General features: G+C 52.8%; 1 protein-coding gene across 3 annotated transcripts in view; it reads left to right on the plus strand.

Annotated features, from left to right (window-relative positions):
* Window positions 1-8,763: 8,763 nt before the first annotated feature.
* C4H10orf143 (chromosome 4 C10orf143 homolog) overlaps window positions 8,764-22,429 on the plus strand; it is a 40,321-nt gene continuing 26,655 nt past the window's right edge. For 2 of the 3 annotated variants that reach the window (XM_059172812.1, XM_059172811.1), the window contains exon 1: window positions 8,764-10,159. In XM_059172812.1, coding sequence (XP_059028795.1) covers window positions 9,012-10,159 — 1,148 coding nt within the window. In that variant the 5' untranslated portion in view covers window positions 8,764-9,011. The remainder of the gene's footprint in view (window positions 10,160-22,429) is intronic. The other variant, XM_059172813.1, reaches the window with a different exon arrangement.

Below are 22,429 nucleotides of genomic sequence, written 5' to 3' on the forward strand. Positions count from 1 at the left end.
GTCTGCTCTGGCACGGAGATGTGCGTGTGGAGTGGCCGTCTGGAGCATCCAGTGGGCCCCGTGCGTGGAAGCGGCCTTTCCTACCCGTGGAAGGAATTCAGGGTACAGAGGTCTGGGGCACACCGGGGACACACACGCACGTCCCTTGAAGACAGATCTCCGCAGCGCACAGCTCACCGTCCTTCGCTGGTTCTCAACACACGGCAGATGCCATCCCAGCCCGAGAAGCTGACCAGAACTTCAGTTAAATCCATGAGCACCGCAGTCTCACCCTTGCCTCAATGCCTCGAAATCCGGCCACACACGCTTCCTGCACTTTCTGTTCTGTGAAAGAGAGCAGTGACGTTTCCCCGGGCACAGGACGACGGGGTGATAGGCTTCCGCTCTCGGTCATCGGAAGCGTGTACTCTTGGGCTCTTCCCGGGCTGCTGTGTGAACGCGGCCCGGCACGACGGCCCTCGCTGGAGTCCAGTGGGCCGTTCGGGGCAAAATGTTCGGAGTTCAGTGCACCCGCCCTTAGGGCCTCGGGAGCCCGGCTCCTGTCAGCAGCTCTTCTCCAGGAAGTTCAGGGGCGCTTTCGGGGGCGGCAAAAGAATGATGTAACTCTGGGTGCTGGGGACCAACCCAGATTCGCTTCGAATCCAGAAAGGATTCCCAGTTGAATGGTCTCCAAGCTGGCCTGCCCGGGTTGGATTTTGATGGCTGTGACAGTTTTCCTGCCAGATCACTGCTGGCTTTGAATTCCTTCCTCAGAACCAAACAAGCAAAAAAGAAAGGAGAAAAAGCAAACCACTGATCTTTACACGATGCACGGGCCCCATTGCCCTGATGTGTATGTAACATAAATGAGGCAGCACTTCACGTTCTCGTGACGAAGTAGCTGAGTTTACACCTCCGAGCATGTGTCCTTCCGTCCGAGGACAGCAAACCTTGGTAGTCACTCCGTCGGTAGCCTACCTTCAGTGAGCAGCAATCACCCGCTCCTTTTTTGAAATATGCTTTATTATTTATATAATATTTATTTAATGTTATTTACTACTTATATAATATTTAATTCATCATTTACTCAGAATAAATAGCTCACTTAATCATTTCAGTGCCAGCACCCACTTTAGACTTTCAAAGCAAGACACACATTCTTTTCTCAGTCCGATTGTGTTGACCCACAAAATGAATAACAGGAGGTAGAGGGGAGAGTGTCCTTCCTTTGATAAGAGGAAGGGGTGTGGGGCGCCCGGATGGCTCAGTGGGTTAAAGCCTCTGCCTTCGGCTCAGGTCGTGATCCCAGGGTCCTGGGATCAAGCCCCACCTGGGGCTCTCTGCTCAACAGGGAGCCTGCTTCCTCCTCTCTCTCTCTGCCTGCCTCTCTGCCTACTTGTGATCTCTGTCTGTCAGATAAATAAATAAAATCTTTTAAAATTAAAAAAAAAAAAAGAGGAAGGGGTGTGGGGCCCCGGAAAGAAAAGCCCATGTCCCCCGTCTGAGGGAGACAGAGGCGCCAAGCCCCATCCGGCAGGTTCTGCAGACCCTAAGGGCAGCTGGGCCAGGTCCCGAGCCTGGCAGAGGTCCAGCCGCAGCCGCCCTAGGGCTGAGGCGGAAGAGGACAATGCTATCTGGCATCCTTGGTCCCTCCGTTGGGGGGGCTCCCAGTCCCACCTTCTGTCCTGCGCTGTTTTACTCCTGTTGCCCCTGACTCTCCAGTCTTCTCTCAGGACTCGTCCAGACCAGGAAGGATGCTATCTGCCATTTGGATGAAATCCCAGTTTTCTAGTTTTGCACACACTTTTTGTCCCTGAATCACAACAAGCAGAGACGGACCCCTCTTCAGGAGGCACAGTGAGTTTCCGGCCACCCAGTGTTCTCTCCCCTTGAATCATCATTCCTACAGAGGACTGAGTTATTATTGGCCATAACCATATTTATCCCACAGAAATAGGTCCTTTTACGTTGGGACGTAAATATGAATCAACAGTGTTCTACAACACCTGGTCACTAACATGGCAGGATGAAGCCAAACTCCAAAGGATCCCAAGGCCTAGCCATGTCCTTAAAGAGAATGTTCTAAGGGACGGTCGTACAAACCTTTACCACTATTTAGCAATCTCTTCGGAGGGGCTCTGTCTCTTATATACTGGGAGATGTAGCATATGAGCTTCCATGCCTTTGCTTTTGTCTTATAATTTCAAATAGTATATAGTCAGGAAATATTGCATTCACTGGCAATCAATTTATTTTGACTGATATAAAAGGGGTTAATAAAACCCCCCTTAGAAATAACAAGAAGGGGGCGGCAATATATCTTTCTGGTGCCTTCTTTCGTGGCACATAAAGAGAGCAAGCTTCTTTACTTCTCCCTGATAAGTCTCCTCCTTGATTTTCTGTACCTAGTGAGTCATTTATAACCCTAATTACTTCCAACCCACACACAGTCGTATTTCCACACGCTGCCAGGGATCTCCTTGCTATGTCGTGAGAGCCGAGAGGCCAAAACACCCTATAATTTATATGAAAATACATGCCAAAAATGGATTATCGAACATAACCAGTGTGACTTCGTACACTTGCATATAAAAGAAATTTAGGGTGAAATATAAAACATCATGCTAAAATTTCAATCTGTTGTTGAGACATAGCGTAGCACAGAAAGGACGCTGACGTCTGGCGCTTGACAAATACTACCAAGTGATTAGGAGCAGAGATAAGTTAAGATGAGATACAATTAATACTTCCGTTCAAACAGAAAGCTATTATTGATTTTAGAAGGCACAATTGTGGGTTATTAATATTCTTATTTATTTACAGCACCTGGCAAGAAAATGCAAAACGGCAGACCGTGAAATGCTTGCCTCCTGTACGTGCCAAGTGTTTACACTCACATTCCGGGAGGGACTGGGGCACGTACCTTGCACAGCAGCATATACAGGTCTCATTTGAACTGGTCATAAAGGTCCTTCGATATTAAATAAGTATCCACTGCTGGTCATCCCTGAAGAGCACATTTACAGAAGCAGGAAATGATTTGGGGAACTGGCTTAGATCTCAGAAGTCTCCACACAGAGATATTATTTTGGAAGTTGAAATGTGGTGGGTTTTTTCTTTCTTTCTTTCTTTCTTTTTTTTTTTTTTTTGCTTCAGTGAAGTATTCCTGGATCATTATAGAGATGACATTTAGTGAAATCTTACACCAAGTCTTGCCATAAAGGAAAATAGAGCCCGAGCTAAAATGGCATTGACACTAAACCATGACCCCCAGAAAAACAAATGTGTGCTGATCTTCTGGACAGAAGTGCATCTCTAGACGTGGATCCTCCAGGAATAAAGCTGTCCCCAGTGAGCGGCCCTTACAAGTTGCTGGCTCACTGTAGAGCTGAAGACCAAGCCTAACAACGAGGGCCAAGAGACAGGAAAGTTTGTTATTCCACTTAACGGTCCAGCGACGAATAAATGTCATTTGCTGATAGCAGGCCCGGAGAGGTGAGAGGCCAGGGCACTTCTCTTAAGGCCTCTGGCCTCAGCTGGAGCAGACACAACTCTGATAACCTTGTGCACTCACTCATTCACTGTCTTGGCCATTCACTCCCCACCCTGGGCCCTGCCTGTGCTGGGCGCTCGAGACACGGAGATAAAGACACTCTTAGAGCTTCCGGCGAACAGAGGGTCAGCCTCTGAGTTCACAGATAACAGACCTGCACCTACTCAGAGAATCTTCCACTTTGCGGGCAATAGAATGTTTCCGAGTGATTGAACAGGTGCGTGCGAGCCTCAGTCGCCCATCAGTACTGAGCCTTTGCCCTTGCGGTTCTGACTTTGTGATGTGTCCGCAGATGGTCTCTCTGGTAAGGCGGCTTCTCGTCATGAGTGAGAGGACTTCCCTAGGCAGCACGTACTCCCTGTTAAGTCCCCAAGAAAGAAGGTTTGTTATATGCCCGCTCTATGCAGAAAGCGTCCAAGTCCAGAGGGATGCAGTCGCGAACGTAAGGACAGCATGACAGAAAGGGGGCGGCTTCCGTGGAGGACCAGGCCAGTCCCCACACGTGGAGGGGGTTCCCGGGGGAGAGACGGACGGCAGCTGCACTGCGAGCAATGAGGAGGAGAGAGGCCAGGCGTGCACAGGGCCCCGGGTCAGGGAAGGGACCTGGCGGCCCCAGGCTGCTTGGGGAGGCGGCACACAGCGAGGCAGAGACCTCCCAGGTTCTCAGGGACGAGAAGGCCCCTGACCACCCACTCCCGTGCACGAGCCACTTTGGCACAGAGGCGGAGCGCATAGTAAAGGTGTGCAACAGAGTTGCCCCTTGCAAAGGCCGTCCCTGGAGGGCTGCACTTGACCGCAGGGCCTAGAAACGGGGCTGAGGGACCAAGGCCCGTGCGGCGAATGGCAGACTAGAGCCCTTGGGTAGGAGTGCGGTGTGTGGCTTGCGACCTGCCACTCAGTAAGGAGGCTCTCCACAGGCATGAAAGGCGGAAACGGTCGGCGATCCAGGCAGGGTTGTGTCAGAAGTCAGGGCCGCCCCCCGGGCCTTCTGCAGCCCTGGGCACCACGGGCGAAGCATCTGAGCCTGGTTCTTTATCTGAGCACGAAGACGGCCCTGCAGCACTGCTGTGGGGCTCCCTGACGTCCGGGGTCCCAAACGGACTGCTCTAGCCTGCAGCGCCTGCGTCCAGCTGCGGGCCTGTCCCTGGCCGGTGGAGCTCGAGCACGCTGGTGGCAGGGGGTGGGTACGGGACCCCAACAGAAGAAGAGAAAAAGAACGCCTCGGGCCGAGTGCCGTGGAGGTGGGGAGCCAGGCTGTGGATGAGCCGCCAGCCCTGCGGCTGCTTCAGTGCAGGGCGTCGGCCCGGCCCCTCGGAGGAGGGACAGATCAGTCCACATCTGAGCAACAAGAAACAAGCCCTTGCAGCTTAGGAGGAAATGTTTCCAGGCAAAGAGGGTGATCGTTCTTGCTATAATAATATCTAAAGCTGTGGTTTTCAAAGAAAAATGACAAGGCTATACAAGTGCCCAAGGAAGTGCTGGGAATTTCTTTTAATAAGAGGGCGAGAAGGACAAGAAGGGACCTTTGTTGTTTATTAAGTAGCTACTATGTGCCAATCTCTGTGCTAGAGCTTTAACATGCAGTGCCTCTTCACATCCCAGCAGGATGAGCAGAGGTAACAATTTTTAGGAGGCCATTGGAGGGACCTTGAAAGGGGGGATGTTTAAGTCATTGGAAAATCAGACGTAGCTTTGCAGCAAAACAGTTACTCAACCCCCTTCCCTACAACACACTAGCGCGCGCGTGCACACACACAAACACACACACACACAAACACCTCCCGTGGCCAGGCTAACCTGAGCATGTTTTTCTTTCTTTCTTTTATTTTTTTTTTCATGTATTTTATTTATTTACTTCTAGAGGGAGAGCGTGTGAGTCGGGGGAAGGACAGAGGGAGAGGGAGAGAGAATCCCGAGCAGACATGTCCATCGCGAAGCCAGACATGGGGCTCGATCTCATGACCCTGAGATCATGACCTGAGCTGAAATCCAGAGTCAGACACGGAACCAGCTGAGCCACCCAGGCTCCCCCCCGAGCATGTTTTCCGAACAATCTGCAGCCATTCCTTGAAGCTCCCTCTTTCCAAGAAGGCAGGTGACAGGAGGAAGCTATTTTATTCCTACTGTGCAGATGGAGAAACTGGGGCTCAGAAATGAACAGTTGCCCCGGTGCACACCACTCGTTAGGTTCTGCAGCCTTCAGCAAACCAAACCGCCAGAAACGTCCAGTGCTCAGATGGGGACAGACCCGAAGTGGCCGGGCAGCTACAGTGAGCTGTGAGCTGACCATGTATGCCACATTGGCGAGCGTCATGCCCGCCACTCGACAGACAGTATCTCACCGAAAATTCACAGCACCCCAATGAGGTAGGCACCTCTCTTAGCATCCCAATTTTATACCCTGAGAGGGACGGGGAATGGGAGGTTAGAGCACTCTGCCTGGGAGCTGGAGATGAGCAGGGTAGAAGCGGAACTCAGGTCACCTTCCTCCTGAGAGCCATTTCCCTGGAAGGCGGTGTGCAAGTGATGGCAAGCAGTGCACAGAAAGACACTTTTCTTTTATTATTTAGTATATTTACTTTTATATTGTGGTGAAATGTACATAACATAAAATTCACCATTTTAAATATTTTTAACTATACAGTTCAGTGGCGTTAAGCGACCATCAACACCATCCAGCCGTGTCTGGAACCGTTCCCATCTTTCTAAAGGGAAGGTCTGCACCCATGAACTACTAACACCCCAGTCCCCTCCCCCAGCCCCTGGAAACCACCATCTGCCTGTCTCTGCGAGGCTGATTATCCCAGCACTTCGTGGAAGTAGGGTTATCCTTTGTCTTTTGTGATGGGCTCATTTCATTGAGCATAACGCCCTTGGGATTCCATGTCGTAGCTGGTGTCAGAATGTCCTTCCTCGGGTGCCTGGGAGGCTCAGAGGGTTAAAGCCTCAGCCTTCGGTTCAGGTCATGATCTTGGGGTCCTGGGATCAAGCCCCGCATGGGGCTCTCTGCTCAGCAGGGAGCCTGTTTCCTCTTCTCTCTCTCTGCCTACTTGTGATCTCTGTCTGTCAAGTAAATAAATAAAATTAAAAAAGAAAAAAAAAAAGAGAATGTCCTTCTTTAAGGCTAAACAGTATTCCATTGCATGGGTGGACCACATTTTATTTATCCATTCATCTGTCTCTGGACACTTGGGTTCTTTCCACCTTTTGCTACTGTGTCTAGTGCTGCCATGAACATGGGAGCTAGAGCCCTGGCTTTCAGTTATCTTGTGTTATAAACCCAGAAGTGGAGCAGGATAGTAATTTTATTTTTCATTTTTTGAGGAAATGTTATACAGGATTTTTTTTTTTTTATGTTTTAAGTTTTTATTTAAATTCTAGCTAGTTAACATATAGTGGAATATTGGTTTCAGGACTAGAATTGCGTGATTTATCACTTACATACAACACCCACTGCTCATCATAACAAGTGCTCTCCTTAATGCCCATCCCCCATCTAGCCCATCCCCCCTCACCTCCCTCTGTCAAGGTCAGTCTGTTCTCTAGGGCTAAGAGTCTCTTACGTTTGTTTCCCTCTGGGTTTTTTCCCCTCCCTCAGAAGAGATGAACACATCTCTTTTGTATCTCATATTCCGCGTATCAGCGAAATCATGTGCTATTTGTCTTTCTCTGACGGACTTCACCATTCTTTTAATAGTGTTTGACATTCTCACCAGCAACACCCAAGGCTTTAATTTCTCCACGTCCTAGCCAACACTTGTGTTTTTATGATGGGCCTCCCAATGGGTATGAGGTGGTACCTCATTGTGCTTTGGATTTCCATTCCCGATGACCAGTTGATGTTGTGCATCTCTGCAAGCGGGTATTGGCCATCGTGTATCATTTTTGAAGAGATGTCTATGCAAGCCCTTTGCCCGCTCTTTAGTCAGGTTGTTTGTTTCTCTGTTGTGGAATTGTAGGCGTTCTTTATGGATTCTAGATATTAACTCCTTATCAGAGACATGATTGGCCAATATTTCATCTATTTCGTGTGCTGCCTTATCACTGTTAATAGTGTCCTTTGATGCACAGAAGTGTCTAATTTTGATATCATCCAGTTTATGTATTTTTGTTGTTGTTGACTCTGGTTTTGGAGTCATATGCAAGAATCCAATGTCATGAGGATTTTCCAGATTTTTTTCTAATAGTTAATGTATTTGCTTTAAAATATTAAAGTAGTGAGTACTATAAACATAACAAATGTTTTATATTATTTTTAGTTTAAAAAATTTACGATATTAATTTAAACCAATATACTAAGTAATAGCAGAGTTTTGTATACATATTGTAATTGACGCCCAAATGATTGGTGTTTGGTAAATAGTGTATTACACTAAATTGTGATCTATTAAATATGTATCTATTTCTGTACACAGTGTTAAAGAAAAAATTATTCATGACACTTGACATGAAGGTAAGGCAGACTTTATTCAAGGGGATCATTGTGGCAATTTTTTTCTAACAGTTAATGTATTATGACAGTTGTAGGAATTACTACATTGGAGTTTTGCAGCAGGGGAGAAGAGTACGGTCAATTCCCAATACAAAGAAGAGGGAGACTTTATAGCCAAGGGGTGTGATCTGGGCAGGGGAAAGTTGGTGGGTGAAAAGTTACTAGGAGGAAGCATCTGGGATGAGGGGCAATTCTTTCTAAATCAACCTAATGGGATTCTTGCTGAAGGCAGGCGGGGCAGTCAGACATCACCTGGGGGCATGTGGGGAATGAGGAGCCCCATCAGATGCTGAGGCTCATCAGGTATCAAGGATCGGGGATTCTGGCAAACTGACTTAGCAAGATTCTTGCTTAAATTGGACGATGCAGAGACTGATGTGGAAGCTCAAAAGTTGGGGACTCGTTGAGAAGAGAGTTCAGGGGAGCCCGAGGGCAGTTTGGTCAAGGAGAGGGTCTGTCACTAGCTTGTAGGCTAAGCTACATGACCCTCAGGACCCAACGGTTGACTCGGCATCCGGAAGAGCAGCCCCAAGTACCAGAGATACTGAAACCAGTCGGCACAGCAGATCACTTCATCTAAACTGCAACCCCAAGAAAAAAAAGCTTTTAAGGTAGGGGGAGTCCTACAGGATCACGATAGCGCCTTATTTTCCATTCTGCGATGCGAACAAGTCCTACAAGTGAGTTCTTCCTACATTTTGAGCAAACTCAGGTAAGCTGATACGAGACTAAAGCTGCGTTATGTCCCCGTTAGGGTGAATATTTGTGAACATTCGCGCGTTTTGCCCCAGAGATGCCGTGCTCGATTGTAGGGCGTCACCCAGGCCCTGCTGCAGGGGTTTCGCACCATGCGTATTCCTGCCCTTAACCCCCGAGATCCTGGATTCCAAGAACACACGTGCCCGCAGTCCCTCCTCCCACGCTGACCGCGCCGCGCCGGCACGGAGCACTGCAGAGCCGCGATGACCCGCGCATTCCTGCTGCAGGATGACGTCATGGGTCGGTCAGGCCGGGTCGCCTCGCGCGCTCCATCTCTTCTCGGGCCAGATCGCCGCACAGCGACTCCTCACGGCTTCCGGACGCGGGTGCGGGCCGCGGTCGCCGCGCTCCGTCCGGTCTCCGGGGCCGGCCTCGCGCGGGGAGAGCCCGGGTTTCGACACGGGGCGGTCGGCGGGCAGCGGCCCCTCGCCCTCAGGACGCCCCGCTTCACCTCCCGCCCGCAGGGCCCGGGACCGGCCGCGGGGAGCCCGGGCGGGGCTCGCTCGGGTCCCGGGGCCGGGCCGAGCCTTGGCCGGCGGCAGGGCGGTTCGCTCGGGGCCTCCAGCGGCAGAAGCACCGCCGAGGTCCGCGGCCCGGGAGGGTTCGAAGCTGCGAGCGACCGGCCGCCGGGGCCGCCCCTTTCCCGCCGCCGGCCGCGGGCGGAGGCTCGGCTCGCGCGGGCGTCGGTTAACCGGAGGGTCCGGCGGCGCTGCCCCCCCGGCCCGGCTCCCGGAGGACGCGAGCGCAGCGGCGGGCGGCGAGGCCCCCCCGGCCCCTCCGCACAGCCCCGCAGCCGGCCGGGAAAGCCCCGCGCGCGGCGCCCGCCGGAGGCCCGGGACCGCCCCACGCCGCTGCCGCCCGGAAGTGAGGCCAGATCCCCGGGACTACAGCTCCCAGAGACCCGCTCCCTCGCCCCAGCGGATTGGCTCGCTGCGCCGTCCATCAGCCACCCGCCGCGGGAAGACGGCTGCGACGGCGCTCAGCGACCAATCACGAGAGCGAGGAGGCGGGCGCTCCCCGGCCGATCGGCCGCCTGTAGACCAGGCGTGGCGGGACGCTAACGGACTGGGTTCTTCGGGGTGGGCGAGAGGGGACAGGCCGGCCCTCGAGACGTGGGGACCTGGGACAGAAGCGCCCTTTTGCTCCGAAGACGCTGGTCTCCGCGGGGCCGGCCCCGCCGGGTCTCGCCTCGCCCGCATCGCTCATTGGCTCCCCCGGGACACGTGGGTGGGGGAGGCGTGGACACAGCGGCGTGGGCCGGCGGCCGCGGGGGCAGGAGAGGCCCGCGGACCCGGGCGTGGGGCCGCATGGACACGCTGGTGCTGGGCCGGTGGCGACGGCGGAGGGCGGAGGAGCTTCAGGTTCCGGGGGACGCGGTGAGCCCCGGGCCTGGGCGCGAGGGCCAGGAGGGCGGAGTCCCTGGGCCTGCTCCTCTGGGCCGTGCGGCTCCCCCGGGGCCTTCCCGGAGGCGGCCTGGCCGGGGTCGCGCCCGCGCCCTTCGGCGGGCTGGGTGAGGCCAGGGCCGAGGGGCGGGGTCAGGGGTGGGGTCAGGGGGCGGGGCCGCGGCGCTGTCCCGCCTCCGGGTCCCCGGCCGCGCCTGCGCGGAGATGCGGGCCCGCGGGCGGCTAGTTCCGCGCTGTGGGCAGGACGCGACCCAGTGTCCTTCGCAGGGTCCTGACCCGCGCCGGGTCCGGGTGTGCGCGCTGCTGCTCCTGAGTCGCGCCCCCGCGTGCAGGCGCCGGGCGGGGCGGGTAGGGCTGCGGGGCGGAGGGCGCGCCCGGGTGGAGAGCTTCGGGCGGAGGGGACGGTGAGGCGAGGCGGCTGGCGGCGGGCGCCCCGATCAGGGTCCGGCGGGAGCCGGACCCGCGTGACCGGCCTGCGGGAGGCTGGAGGGGGAGCGGGCTGGGACCCAGGAATGCCTCAGCCTTTTCGTGAGCTGGAGGAGGGCCCGTGGGGCCGCAGCCGGGCTCTGACTTCCACGGCCGCTTGCGGGTTGGCGCTCCCCGCACCGCCTCGACTCGGGGGTCCTGGCGGAAAGCCCCCGGGAGCCGCCGGCCGCCCCGCCCCGGAATTCTGTGCCCTCTGCGCCTGCGGGCTCCATCAGCCTGGGGTCGGGCGCCCGAGTAAGGCAGCGCTGTTTGCTCCGATGTTTTGCTCGGCGTGCGGGACTGGCGAGTCTCCTTCCTGCCCAGGCGTCCCCACCCCCCCTGCCAGACACCAGGCCAGTGTCACCTACGCCCTGTCACAGAAGCCCCGCACACCAGGGTCCATGTTACCGGGGCACGGGTTCAGCTTCTGCAAGGGAGGCTTCAAACCACGTTCGCTCCAAGGCGGAGGGTTGGGTGGGTTGGGGACCGTAAATGCAGGGCCGGGACTGGTGCTGCCCAGATCGGAGACACCCAGGGACCAGGTTCCTCCTGGTTCCTGCACTCCCCAGTGTTGTCCTCTTAGGTGAGGTCAGCGCTGGGTCATCACGACCCTGCTCACGTTCCATACGCTGGAAGGAAATGAAAGTGACATGATCATACTGACATTTTAAGAGCTTATTCTGGGAGCTCTGGGGAGAATGAAGGGGCTGGTGGTCAGAGTGGAGGCAGGGACTGTCTGGACTCCGAGAGGTGACAGGCTTGGACGGTGAGACAGTGAATGGGCGGGCTCCCAGGGCTGGGTGGGCAGTGCTGCTGTTACTGAGAGAGGATTGGTGTGGATCTGCAGCACAAAAGGAGCTGCGCTTGGGACAGGCTGCATTTTCCATCTTTGGGACATTTAACAGAGGTTACAGGTACTTCTGCTCATTGAGTGGGTACCAGGGGGTTCTCTGAAGTTCGCAGTACCCTGTTGCTGGTCCCAGATTACAAGGGAGGAAGCTGAGGTGCAGGGAGGTTAATCAGCCCGGGGATGCACAGTTTGTAGGGAAGTAGGGCTTAGGCCCCACTGTCTGCCTCCAGAGCCTATCTTCTCAGCTACGGGACTCTGTAGCCTCCTGTGTGGGGCTTCGCAACAAAGTCCTTATTGATTGGAAAGGAAGAAAGGCTTAGAGGCGAAACCTTGGATGGCCTTTCAGATTGCCGTGCTGAAACAAAGTGCCCAGCCTGAGGCTGCAGTAGGCCCCCGGCCGTTGCCCAGGAGTAGTGAGCTCAGTGTCTAACTGCCAGGGTGTGTATGGCCTCTTAATGCGATAAACTGCTTGTTTATATTGTCCTGTGCCTTGGTCTTTGATCTAATAATCCAGATGGAGTTCAATAAAGTATCCAAGTCCTTGCTCTGCGTTTTCTGTTCTGTCTCTCTCTTTCTCTCTCTCTCACACACAGACACACACACGCCCCCTCCAGAATTTGGTTCTGTGCGAAGTGCATTTCCTACTTCTGTTCGCAGATTAGTGGCTCTACACCCTGTGCATTATGACCACCAGTGGAGTTTTAGGAACCGCAGCTGCCAGACCCAACTCTGTAGTAGCTTCACAAGCAGTTGTCAGAGCCAGAGGGAGCCACCTCCGCTCATCCCTCGAGGGCCCTGACTGCGGGAAGGGTGCCTTATGAGGTCACATGTGGAGCAGTTAGGTATCAGTAGGGCTTATCCGTTTCTGTTAGGTAGACATGTTTTGAGCACCTGGTGTGTAGCAAGCAGTATTCTAGGCTCTGCAGAGAGAAAAGGGAATCCTTGGTTAGATTGACCCTGAGACCTGGGGGCATCAGGTGCGTGGCTCGTTCAGGCCCCCGCCCACGGCACAGTCACCACACTGCCTGTTCCAGAAGGAAAGCACATGCCCAGAACACCTCGAGTCGCGAATGCTCAGCCCGTACCATCCGTGAAGACGCTCCTTCCACATGACCTCTATAAAAAGCCAGTTCTCTGGGAGAGAAGCACCCAGAATGTCTCAGCTCACAATTGAATTGGTATCTTTTCCAGTTTCCTTTGGGTTGATCCAAGATCCATTTTCCAGCTTTTGATTCCTAGGGAGAAGTGGGCACTTCTCTCTTGTAATTTCCTTTGATTCTTTGTCAGTATCCTGTGGAAATAACATATCAGGATGCATTAATTAATTGGTATTGACAGGGTTTTTTTATCACTTGTTTTTTCTTTTGAAAAACATTTTTACCTTAGTATTTTTTTTTTGGTATGTAATGTGTAATGTGCGTACAGTGATGTATTAGTTTCAGATACACAGTATGATTATTCAGCGGTTCTGTACACTACCCCGCGCTCATCACAGTGGGCGCACGCTTAATCCCCTTTACCGGACCTCCCACCCGCCGCCTCTGTGACAACCACGTTTGTTCTCTTTATTTAAGAAGGTTTTTTTTGGTCTCTTTTTGTTTGTTCTTTGTTCTGTTTCTTGAATTCCACATATGCAAAAGCATATGGTATTTGTCTTTTGCTGGCTGGCTTAATTCACTTAGCATTGTATCTTCTAGGTCAGTCCGTGTTGCAGATGGCAAGACTTTGTTCTTTTTTGCGGCCAGGTGATGTTCCGTTGTGTGTATATACTACATCTTCTTTATCCATTCATCTATGGATGGACTCTTGGGCTGCTTTCATACCTGGGTTTTTGTTGATGCTGCTGCTGTAAACATAGGGGTGCATGTATCTTTTTGCATTAGCGTTTTCATTTTCTTGGGGTAAATACCCAGTCATGGGATTACTGGATCATATGCTGATTCTGTTTTTAATTTTTTGAGGACCCTCCACACGGCTGTCCACAGTGGCTGCACCAGTTTGCCTTCCCACCCATGGTGGACGACGGTCCCTTTTTTCCCATATCCTCACCAGCACTTGTTATTCTTGTGTTTTTTATTTTAACCATCCTGACAGGTGTAAGGTGGTAGCTCTTTGTAGTTGTGATTTGCATTTCTGTGGTGATTAGTGATGTTGAGCGTCTTTCCATGTGTCTTTTGGCCATTTGTATGTCTTCTTTCAAAAATGTCTATTCACGTCCTGCCCATTTAATTGGATTATTTGGGTTTTTTGATGTTGCGTTGTATGAGTTCTTTATATATTTTGGAAATTAACCCTTTATCATATATATCGTTTGCAAATATTTTCTCGCATTCACTAGGTTACCTTTTGTTTTATTGGTTATTTCCTTTACTGTGCAAAAGCTTTTTATTTTGATGTAGACTCAAAAGGTTATTTTTGCTTTTGCGACCCTTGCCTCAGGAGACAGCAGCTTCTTACTAGATGTCCAGAAGATTGCTGCCTGTGTTTTCTTCTAGGTTTTTTATGGTTTCAGGTTTCATGCTCAGGTCTATAATCCATTCTGAATTTATTTTTTGTATATGACGTCAGAAAGTGGTCCAGTTTCATGGTTTTGCATGTAGCTGTCCAGTTTCCCCAGCACCGTTTGTTGAAGAGGCTCGCTTTGTCCCATTGCATATGCTTGCCTCCTTTGTCGTAGATTAAGGGACCATGTAATTGTGGTTGTATTTTTGGGTTCTCTAGGCTGTTCCATTGATGTCTGTGTCTGTTTGTGCCAGTTTGCATGCTGTTTTGATTCCTACAGCTTTGTAGGATATCTTAAAATCTGGGGTTGTGGTAGCTTCAGCTTTGTTTTTCTTTCTTGAGATTGCTTTGGCTATTTGGGTCTTTTTTGGTTTCCTACGAATTTTAATATTAATTGTTTTAGTTCTGTAAAAAAATGTTCTTAGTATTTTGGTAAGGATTGCATTAAATTTGTAGATCTTTTTGGGTAGTATGGACATTTTAACAGTATTGGTTCTTCCAGTTCATGAGCATAGAATATCTTTCCATTGGTTTGTGTCTTTCTTTCTTTCTTTCCTTCTTTTTTTTAAAAAAAATTTATTTATTTATTTGACAGAGAGATCACAAGTAGGCAGAGAGGCAGGCAGAGAGAGAGGGGGAAGCAGGCTCCCCGCTGAGCAGAGAGCCCAGTGCAGGGCTTGAGCCCAGGACCTTGGGACCATGACCTGAGCCAAAGGCAGAGACTTTAGCCCACTGAGCCACCCAGGTGCCCCTCCTTTTAATACAAGATTTTACTTACCTATTTGTCAGAGAGAGAGAAAGCACGGACGGGGAAGCAGGAGGCAGAGGGAAAGCAGGCTCCCCGCCGAGCAAGGAGCCCTTCCTGGGACTCGATCCGAGGACCCTGAGATGTTGGCTCGAGCCAAAGGCAGCAGCTTAATCCACTGAGCCGCCCAGGCGCCCCTTGTTTGGGTCTTTAATTTCTTTCATCAGTTTTTCAGGTTTCAGAATACAGGGCTTTGACCTCTCTGGTTCCGTTTATTCCTAGGCGTTTTCTTACTTTTGGTGCAGTTATAAATGGGGTTAATCTCTCTTCCTGCTCCTTCCTTATTGCTGGACAGAAGCGCAGCAGATTGCTGTGTATTTTGTATCCTGCGGCTTTACGGAACATGTTTGATGAATGGGCAGATTTGGATACAGAATCCTACAGTTCCAATCTACCGTTTTCAGCGGTTGGTGGCATCGCGAATAGTTGCGTCTCCCGTTGAGGGCGGAGGGTGTCTTGCGTCCTCTCTGCTCTGCCGGGAGCGTGTCCAGCCGCCGCCTCCCGCGCTCGCGCTGCGCCTGCCGTGGCCGCGGCCGTGGGTCCTGCTGCCGCCCGGAGCGTCGGACGGAGGCGGCGGCCCCGTCGGGGGGCGGGGGGAGCGTCCCGCGGGCGCGTGTCCCGGGGAGCGAAGGGACTGTCCGGCCGCGGCGCCCCGGCTGCTCTCAGGGACCGGGCCGCGCTCGGGAGGGGCGGGGGAGGGACGGGACCCGGCGGGCAGGTGCCCACAGCGCGCCCCGTGGTCGCCGTCGCCGGCCCGGCTGCGGCTCAGCCCGCGTTTCTCCCGCGGCGGTCACCGGAGCCACGGGGAGGCCGCGACCCGTCCGGCCCGCGTGGGGTCCCTGCTGAACGCGGCCCCTCCCCTGCGCGAACCCGCCCCGTCCTCTTTTCCCGCGTGTCCCTCCTCGGACCTCCCCGCAGGTGCGTTGGGGCTGCCGCGGGCAGTGCCGCGTTCGGAGCGGGCGCGGGCGGTCCCCAGCCGCGGAGCCGGGGTCGCTGGCCTGCGCTGCCCGAGCCGCCGCGTCCTGGCGGCGGCCTGCAGAGGGCGCCGGTGAGTCCGCGTCCCCCGCGGCCTGTGGTCCCTCCGGGGCGGTGCGGCCGGCGTCTCCGTGCGAGCGGCGCTCCCGGTGACCTGCGCGCGGACAGCGTTTCATGGGCTTCTCACCGTGGTCACTTTGTGCGTGAACCATCCAGCGCTCGTGCGCGTGTGGAAAGCAGCTTTGCTCGTGATTCGCTTGCCACAGAGTCCGCTGTCACACGGGGCGCCGGCCGCGGCCGGGCTGTGTGCGCGGGGCTCCGTGCGCGTCTCCCGGCCGCAATCAAGGTCGCCTCGGGGCCGGAGAGACGCTGCGTGCCAGGGCCGGCCCGTCTTCCGCCCTCCCCAGCCCTCAGCAGCCGCGGCTGACCTTCCGTCTGTGTCCGTCTGTCGGCCAGGCCGGCGGGACCCGGACACAGGGTCGCTGCGCCCGGACCGGCTCCGTTCCTCGGCGGGGCCGTGCGTCGGACGCGCCGTGGACACGTGCCCGCGTCTCCCCCGTTTCCCGCGGGGAATCCTGCCGCCCGGTGCGGCGCTTCCCGTCCCTCGGTGCCTCGCCGGGGCCCGCGCGAGTCGCCGGCGCTTTGGGACCCGACGGGGCGCTGTGTGGGCGCACGCGTGTTTGCGCACACGCGTCGCTGCTCGTGGGCTGGGACTGCGCGGTGGGACCGCTGCGTCCGACGGTCACCGGGCTTCACATTTGAGGAGCGGCCCCAGGGTGCCCCAGGGTGCCCCAGGGTGCCCCAGAGCGCCTGCTCCGTTGAGCCCCGGCGGCGCGGACGAGGCTGCTGGCCCTGCGCACCCTGGCCTGACGGTGCGGTGCTGGGGCTCTGCTCTCCCGCGGCGTTCCGGTCGGCACTTTTCTAGTGACAAATGATGTCGAATGTGTTTTCACATAGTGTCGGGCCTTTTGTATATCTTTGTTGGGGAAATGACCGTCCAGTCCTTTACTCGGTGAGAAATCAGGTCACCGTGTGGACTTGGAAGACGTCTCTTTAGGACACACGTCTTCCGTGCAGACATGTCTGGACGTTTCCTCCAACAATGTGGCTTGTCTTTTCACTTTCGTGATGCCGCCTTTCCGCGCCCACAAAGTCTTGGATGTTGATGACGTCCTGTCTGTTAACTTGGCACTTTCTAGGTCATGTTGTTCTAGTCAGATCTTCGGATTCCTAACCTAAGCTCACCGAGATCTTGTCCCGTGTTCCCCTCTAAAGTGTCTATGCTTTCCGCACGTACGTGCAGCTCTCTGATCCCTTTGTGGGAGTGTCGGTGTGGGTGTGTAGTAGGGCCCTAAGTTTCTCCTTCTGCACACGGAGCTCGAATCGTGCCCACACCGTTTCTGACGAAGACTGTTGTCTTGGCGCTTTCGTCAAAGGTCAGATCACCGTAAATGTACTGTTTTTTTCTGGGTTCTCGGTGCTGCCCTGTTGATCTGTATGTTTATTCCTATGTCAGTAACACACTGTCTTGATTATTGTAGATCTGTTTAAGTCTATATTAACTTTTCAAATCTTTTTCATCCATGGTTTGGTTTTTAGTGTTCTTTGGTTTTATTTTTCAGTCTTATCTCCCCAGTTAGGCTGAAGCTCCGCCCTTTCAGGTCACCAGACTCCACACAAGTTAGTTCAGGTGTTGGGATTTCATTTTTCTCATCTACAAAACAGAAATAAAGTTTCTTACCCTTCCTATGTCATGAGGTTGTTAAGAGGATCCAATGAAGTACCCAACGTGGAAACGTCCCAAAGCTGCAGTTCTTATAACTGTGCGCGACCTTTATGAGTCCCAGCTGTGCTGGGTAAATTTGTATACCCGGTTTCGTAAGATCCTTCACTTTAATCAGGAGGGTGACTGCGGTTTATGGTGGACTTTGTAAATCTCGCGAGCCTGCACTTGATCCTCCGTAGGTCTAGTAAGTTCATTCACGTTTTTTACTTTAATTGGAAGTAGGAGCATAGCTCCCTGCCCCCCGGCTCTGTTGTCTTCCTCCAGGTCACTAGCCCATTGGGAATTAAGTTGTCACTCTTGCTTTTGACTATGGTCTTAGACTGCTTCTCTTCCCTAAACCTCCCCATGTCCCAGCCAGACGGGGTAGGGGTATGGGCTGGGAAGCCCATGGACGGTTGGCTGACACGTCTTCCAAAAGTGGTCACAGCCAAATAAAGCACAGCATCAAGATGTAAGATCCATGTGGTTAAAGTTTCAGCGTGCCCTGAGAGTGTGGAGTGGAGAGGAGGAACCCTAGCTTCTGGTCTCTGTAGTGGACTCTGTGTCAGGTGGCACCGTCCTCAACCTCCCAAGAAAGCGGGCCTCCCAAGAGGGCACACCACACCATACCACGCCACACCACAGTGTTACTGAAGGAGACTCTGGGCCTGGTGGAGCTGTTTCCTCTCTGATGGTCTGCAGGCCTTATTAATCTTGCTGTTCCGGCATTAATGGTTTTGTATTTGGGGCTGGTGGACGCTCACACCTGCTCCTCCAGCAAAAGCGAATTTCTGTACTGAACTCCGCAGCCTCACACTGCCACTGTTTCTGGTAACTAGGACTTAATTAACCAGCGTTACATTGCTAGTGTAAATGGTCTTTAGAAAGAAAAAACAGACTATGGACTCTGAAAAACAATCTGAGGGTTTTGAAGGGGCGGGGGCTGGGGTGTTGGGGTACCAGGTGGTGGGTATTATGGAGGGCACGGATTGCATGGAGCACTGGCTGTGGTGCATAAACCATGAATTCTGCTATGCTGAAAAGAAAAAAAAAAGGCCATTAGTCATAAAGATGCCCACAGTTTGTACAGAATGAAAGTTCAGATGTGTGTGTGCACAGAGACTCACCCTCAACTGCATTCTGAGTTCTAGTGATTTACGTCTGTATTCTTTGTATGCTTAGCTTGTGTACTAGCGCATGCATTAAAGATGCTTAATTCAAGGTGTTTAATTTTTTAAGAATTAATCCATTTTCTGGCTGTGCAGATTGGGGAGAATACAGGGTGCTTTTTTGTTGACGTTTCAAGAAGTTGGCATCTTTTTTTCCTCCACATCCCTCTGGAGCATAGGGCGGAGGAACAGGTTTCCAGAGGTGGCCCAGGGCTGCGCTCCATGGGCTTGTGCCCCCTCTTCTGGCTCAGCAGTGTGTGCCAGGTGCGTCGTGAAGACGTCCCCAGTCTGGTTTCTCCCCTTCTGTCGAATCGTGGAGCCGTGACCCTCCCCCCTTCCCTGTGCGCTGCTCGTCCAGCTGGGCCTCGGCACTTCTGATGAAGGAGAGAGTCCGTGGCGACCAAGGTGGGCTCATGCCTCCTCACTGGGGGGCACCTCGTTTTTGCCGACACCTGCCAGGGTTTTTGTTCTGTCAGTGAGGCAGCACGAGGCATATTTTATATTTTAATTTATGTGTCTTATCAAGTGTCTTCTCATAGCCAACCGTGTTTCTGTTTCCAGTGTTCTCTGGTGAGGTTGCTACTCGATTGATAGTCCATTATTGTTAAGTAATGGGGTCTTTGTGTATACTCGGGATTTTAATTTTGTTTATGCAGTGCAAGTGTCTTCATAGTTGGGTGGTAAATCTTTGTTTGCCTTTATGAAGGCTGACATAGCCTCTCCAGGAGGGAGTAAAATGAACCATGCAACACAATCCTAGAGTTAAATGTCTCCGCAGACTTCCTTTTCCTTTGGTCCAGGCCAATCCTTAATAACTGGACAATTTGCCAAGTAAGTGTCCAGGTCAATAGCGCATGTGGTCAGCTCTCAGTAATCCGCTGTAAATAGCAGAAAACATGAATAATTTAATGCACTCAGCTGGTCAGGGCCCCCAAGCAGGTAACCCCCACATCCCCCAGAGGAGCCCAGCTCTCACCCACCACCTACGTACCAGCGTGACTCCACCTTTCACCCGCTGCTGGGTATGGGGACCCAATTTCCCAACCGCCTGACCCACTTAAAGAATGGCAGCTTGTCGCCACGGATGAGCACAGGTCTGCTGACTTAACGTGCCCGGTGTCACCTGACGCAGCACAGAATGGTTCCGAATGCACTTCCAGCGTTTGAGGGGTCATCCAGAAAGTACGGGTTCTAGCTCGGAGTCGCCCACCTGTGCCTCTTCGCTTTCCTTTCTGGCCAGTTTGGTGTTACTCGGAGAAGTAACACTCGGAGAAGCTGACACTGCTGTCAGCCCGCTGCGGTGTTGCGGACGGAGAGCGTGAAGCCTGTGTATACAGTGATGTGGGCGTATTTTATATTTCCACTTTCCCTGTCAGCCCAGCTTGCGGGAGTAGACCAGTTTCACCCACTGTACTCGGTGTCAGGGTTATGTCCTGAGTAACCGGAGACCCCCCGTCCTCGGTCTCCCGGGGGTTCTCGTCTGCCTCGGGCAGGGTGCGGGGGGCTGCGTTCTTTGCAAACATCTTGGGGGTGGTTAGTAGGATTACTGGGATTGCTAGAAGGACTGGACGTACTCCAATAGACCAGAAGACCACACAGATGTCAAATTAGGGAGGCCTTCCATGTAAAGAAGAACGCTCAGAGAGCACCAGGGCTGGGACAGCTGCTTCACGCGGAGAAGACGCGGGGGCAGTGGAGGATGCCCACCTCTCTGGGACAAGCCACGCCACGTGGCCACTGTGCTTGTCCCAGTAGGTGGGTTTCTTCCTCGCACACACACTGGTGGAGCCATGGAGGGTGGTCATTCTGCTCTCCGCGGTGGGGGCCACTTGGCTTTGCAAGTGTCTTTTATGGTTTATTTTAAGAGAAGTATTGACAGTTTAGAAACTCTAGAGTGGGGTGTCTCGGATAGGATAAGTCTGGAAAACGTCTCAGGTGTGGGATGGCGAAGGCCGCGGAATGGTTGGTTGGAGAGAGGAAACCTCACAGTTACCTGAGCGGGATCTGCAAACATCTGGAAGGATGTTTATCTCCTGCTTGAGTGACTATTTATTTTATGTTGCTCAAGAGGGAAGAATTGGAATCAGTGGGTTGAGATCATGAGAAAGCAGTTTGGCTTAAATCAGTATTTCTGCAAGTGTGGTATACATACCACCAGGGCTATGAGAGATTTTTTTCTCCCTTCATTTTAAAAAACTTTATTTCAGAGTATTTACAGATTTACAGAAAGGGTCCCCCTGAATATGATGGAGACAATTCAGGTATACTGTCGGCGAAACGACCTACTTAATGTTAGTGCAGTGAGCGCGCTGTGAGACCAGCCCCGGTGAGGGGCTGCGACGATGCTAGACCCTCTCCTGTCTCCCCTGTTTTCCCGTCACAGCCCTTCTCTGACCAGATGGAATCCAGGTTCTGTGCTGCATGTGGTTCTGTGGTTCTTGTGCTGCTCAGTCTCCTCCAAACTGTGGCACTAACCAGTGCTCATGACCTTGACACTTTAATGGACGGTGGTCAGTTCTTTTGTAGAGCGTCACGCGGTCTGGGTTGTCTCACGTTTTCTGTGATCAATGAAGGCCACACGTTTGGCATGAGGACCGCAGCGGTGACGCTCCGCCTTCTCAGTACGTCACGTCAGGGATTCGCGGTGCCTGTCCTTACTGCTGACGATGACCTTGTCCCTCCACGAAGGTGATTTCAACCACTGTGAAGTCCCCATCTTTCTCTTTGCAATTAATGAAAACCTTGGAGGAGATGCTTTGAGGTGTGCCAATATCCTGTCTCTCCTTCAACTTTTGCCCAGTAAATTTTAGCATCTCCTGGTAAATCTCGTTTGAAATAACATTCACTGTGGCATTTACTTAATGGTGGTTTTGTGTTTTCCTCATTCCTTTCCACTTGTTAATTAGAATTCCGCTGGAAAGGAGAACAGGATCTCTTCCCCCAGTGATGTATCCGTTTGTTGATGTCACGGTTAGACTCACGGGTATTTGTTTTATTCTCTAGATTATGGTCCAGTGCTCTAGTTACTTATTTCACTACCTAAGTGGTTCCGGCTTTGGCTGTTGGGAACTCCTTCAGGGTGCTGTGCCTTCATCTTTTTGATGTGGTCTCATGCTTTTTCAAAAAACTTATTTGGGGTGACCCAAAGGGTCTCAGGCTCATCTCATGCTTTGCCTGTTTGAGACCTGATTCAGCCCCTCTCCATGGAGCCTAGATTCCTTTAACAGGAGATGCTAGTTAGAAAGCAGTGTCTACGTGCTAGGTATAGTCTTGCCACCAGTCACAGCGGACACAGCTAGAAAATGTACGGCGCGTACATTTTGGGTGCGTGTGCTGGTGTGTAAGTACTCGTACCTGTGCTTCATATCACATGCACATCCACACAGCTGTGTTCCTCTGCCGCTGTCTGGATACGTACTGAGAACTGCATTCATGCCGACTTCAGTCCAGATCCAGCATCGCTGGGTTCTTGTTCTTTTCTTTTCTTTCCTTTCTTTCTTTTTTTAAGGATTTATTTAGGAGGAGGAGGAGCAGAGGGAGACAGAATCTCAAGTACACTCCACACCCAACACAGAGTCCGATGTGGGGCTTGATCTCATGACCCTGAGATCCTGACCTGAGCCAAAATCAGGACTTTGATGCCCAGCCAACTGAGCCACCGGGTGCCCCACCACCAGCCTCCTCCCTCCCTGACTTGTAACTTGTCTCTTCA

The sequence above is a fragment of the Mustela lutreola genome, chromosome 4, assembly GCF_030435805.1.
Source record: "Mustela lutreola isolate mMusLut2 chromosome 4, mMusLut2.pri, whole genome shotgun sequence".
In the NCBI taxonomy this organism is placed as follows: Eukaryota; Metazoa; Chordata; class Mammalia; order Carnivora; family Mustelidae; genus Mustela; species Mustela lutreola.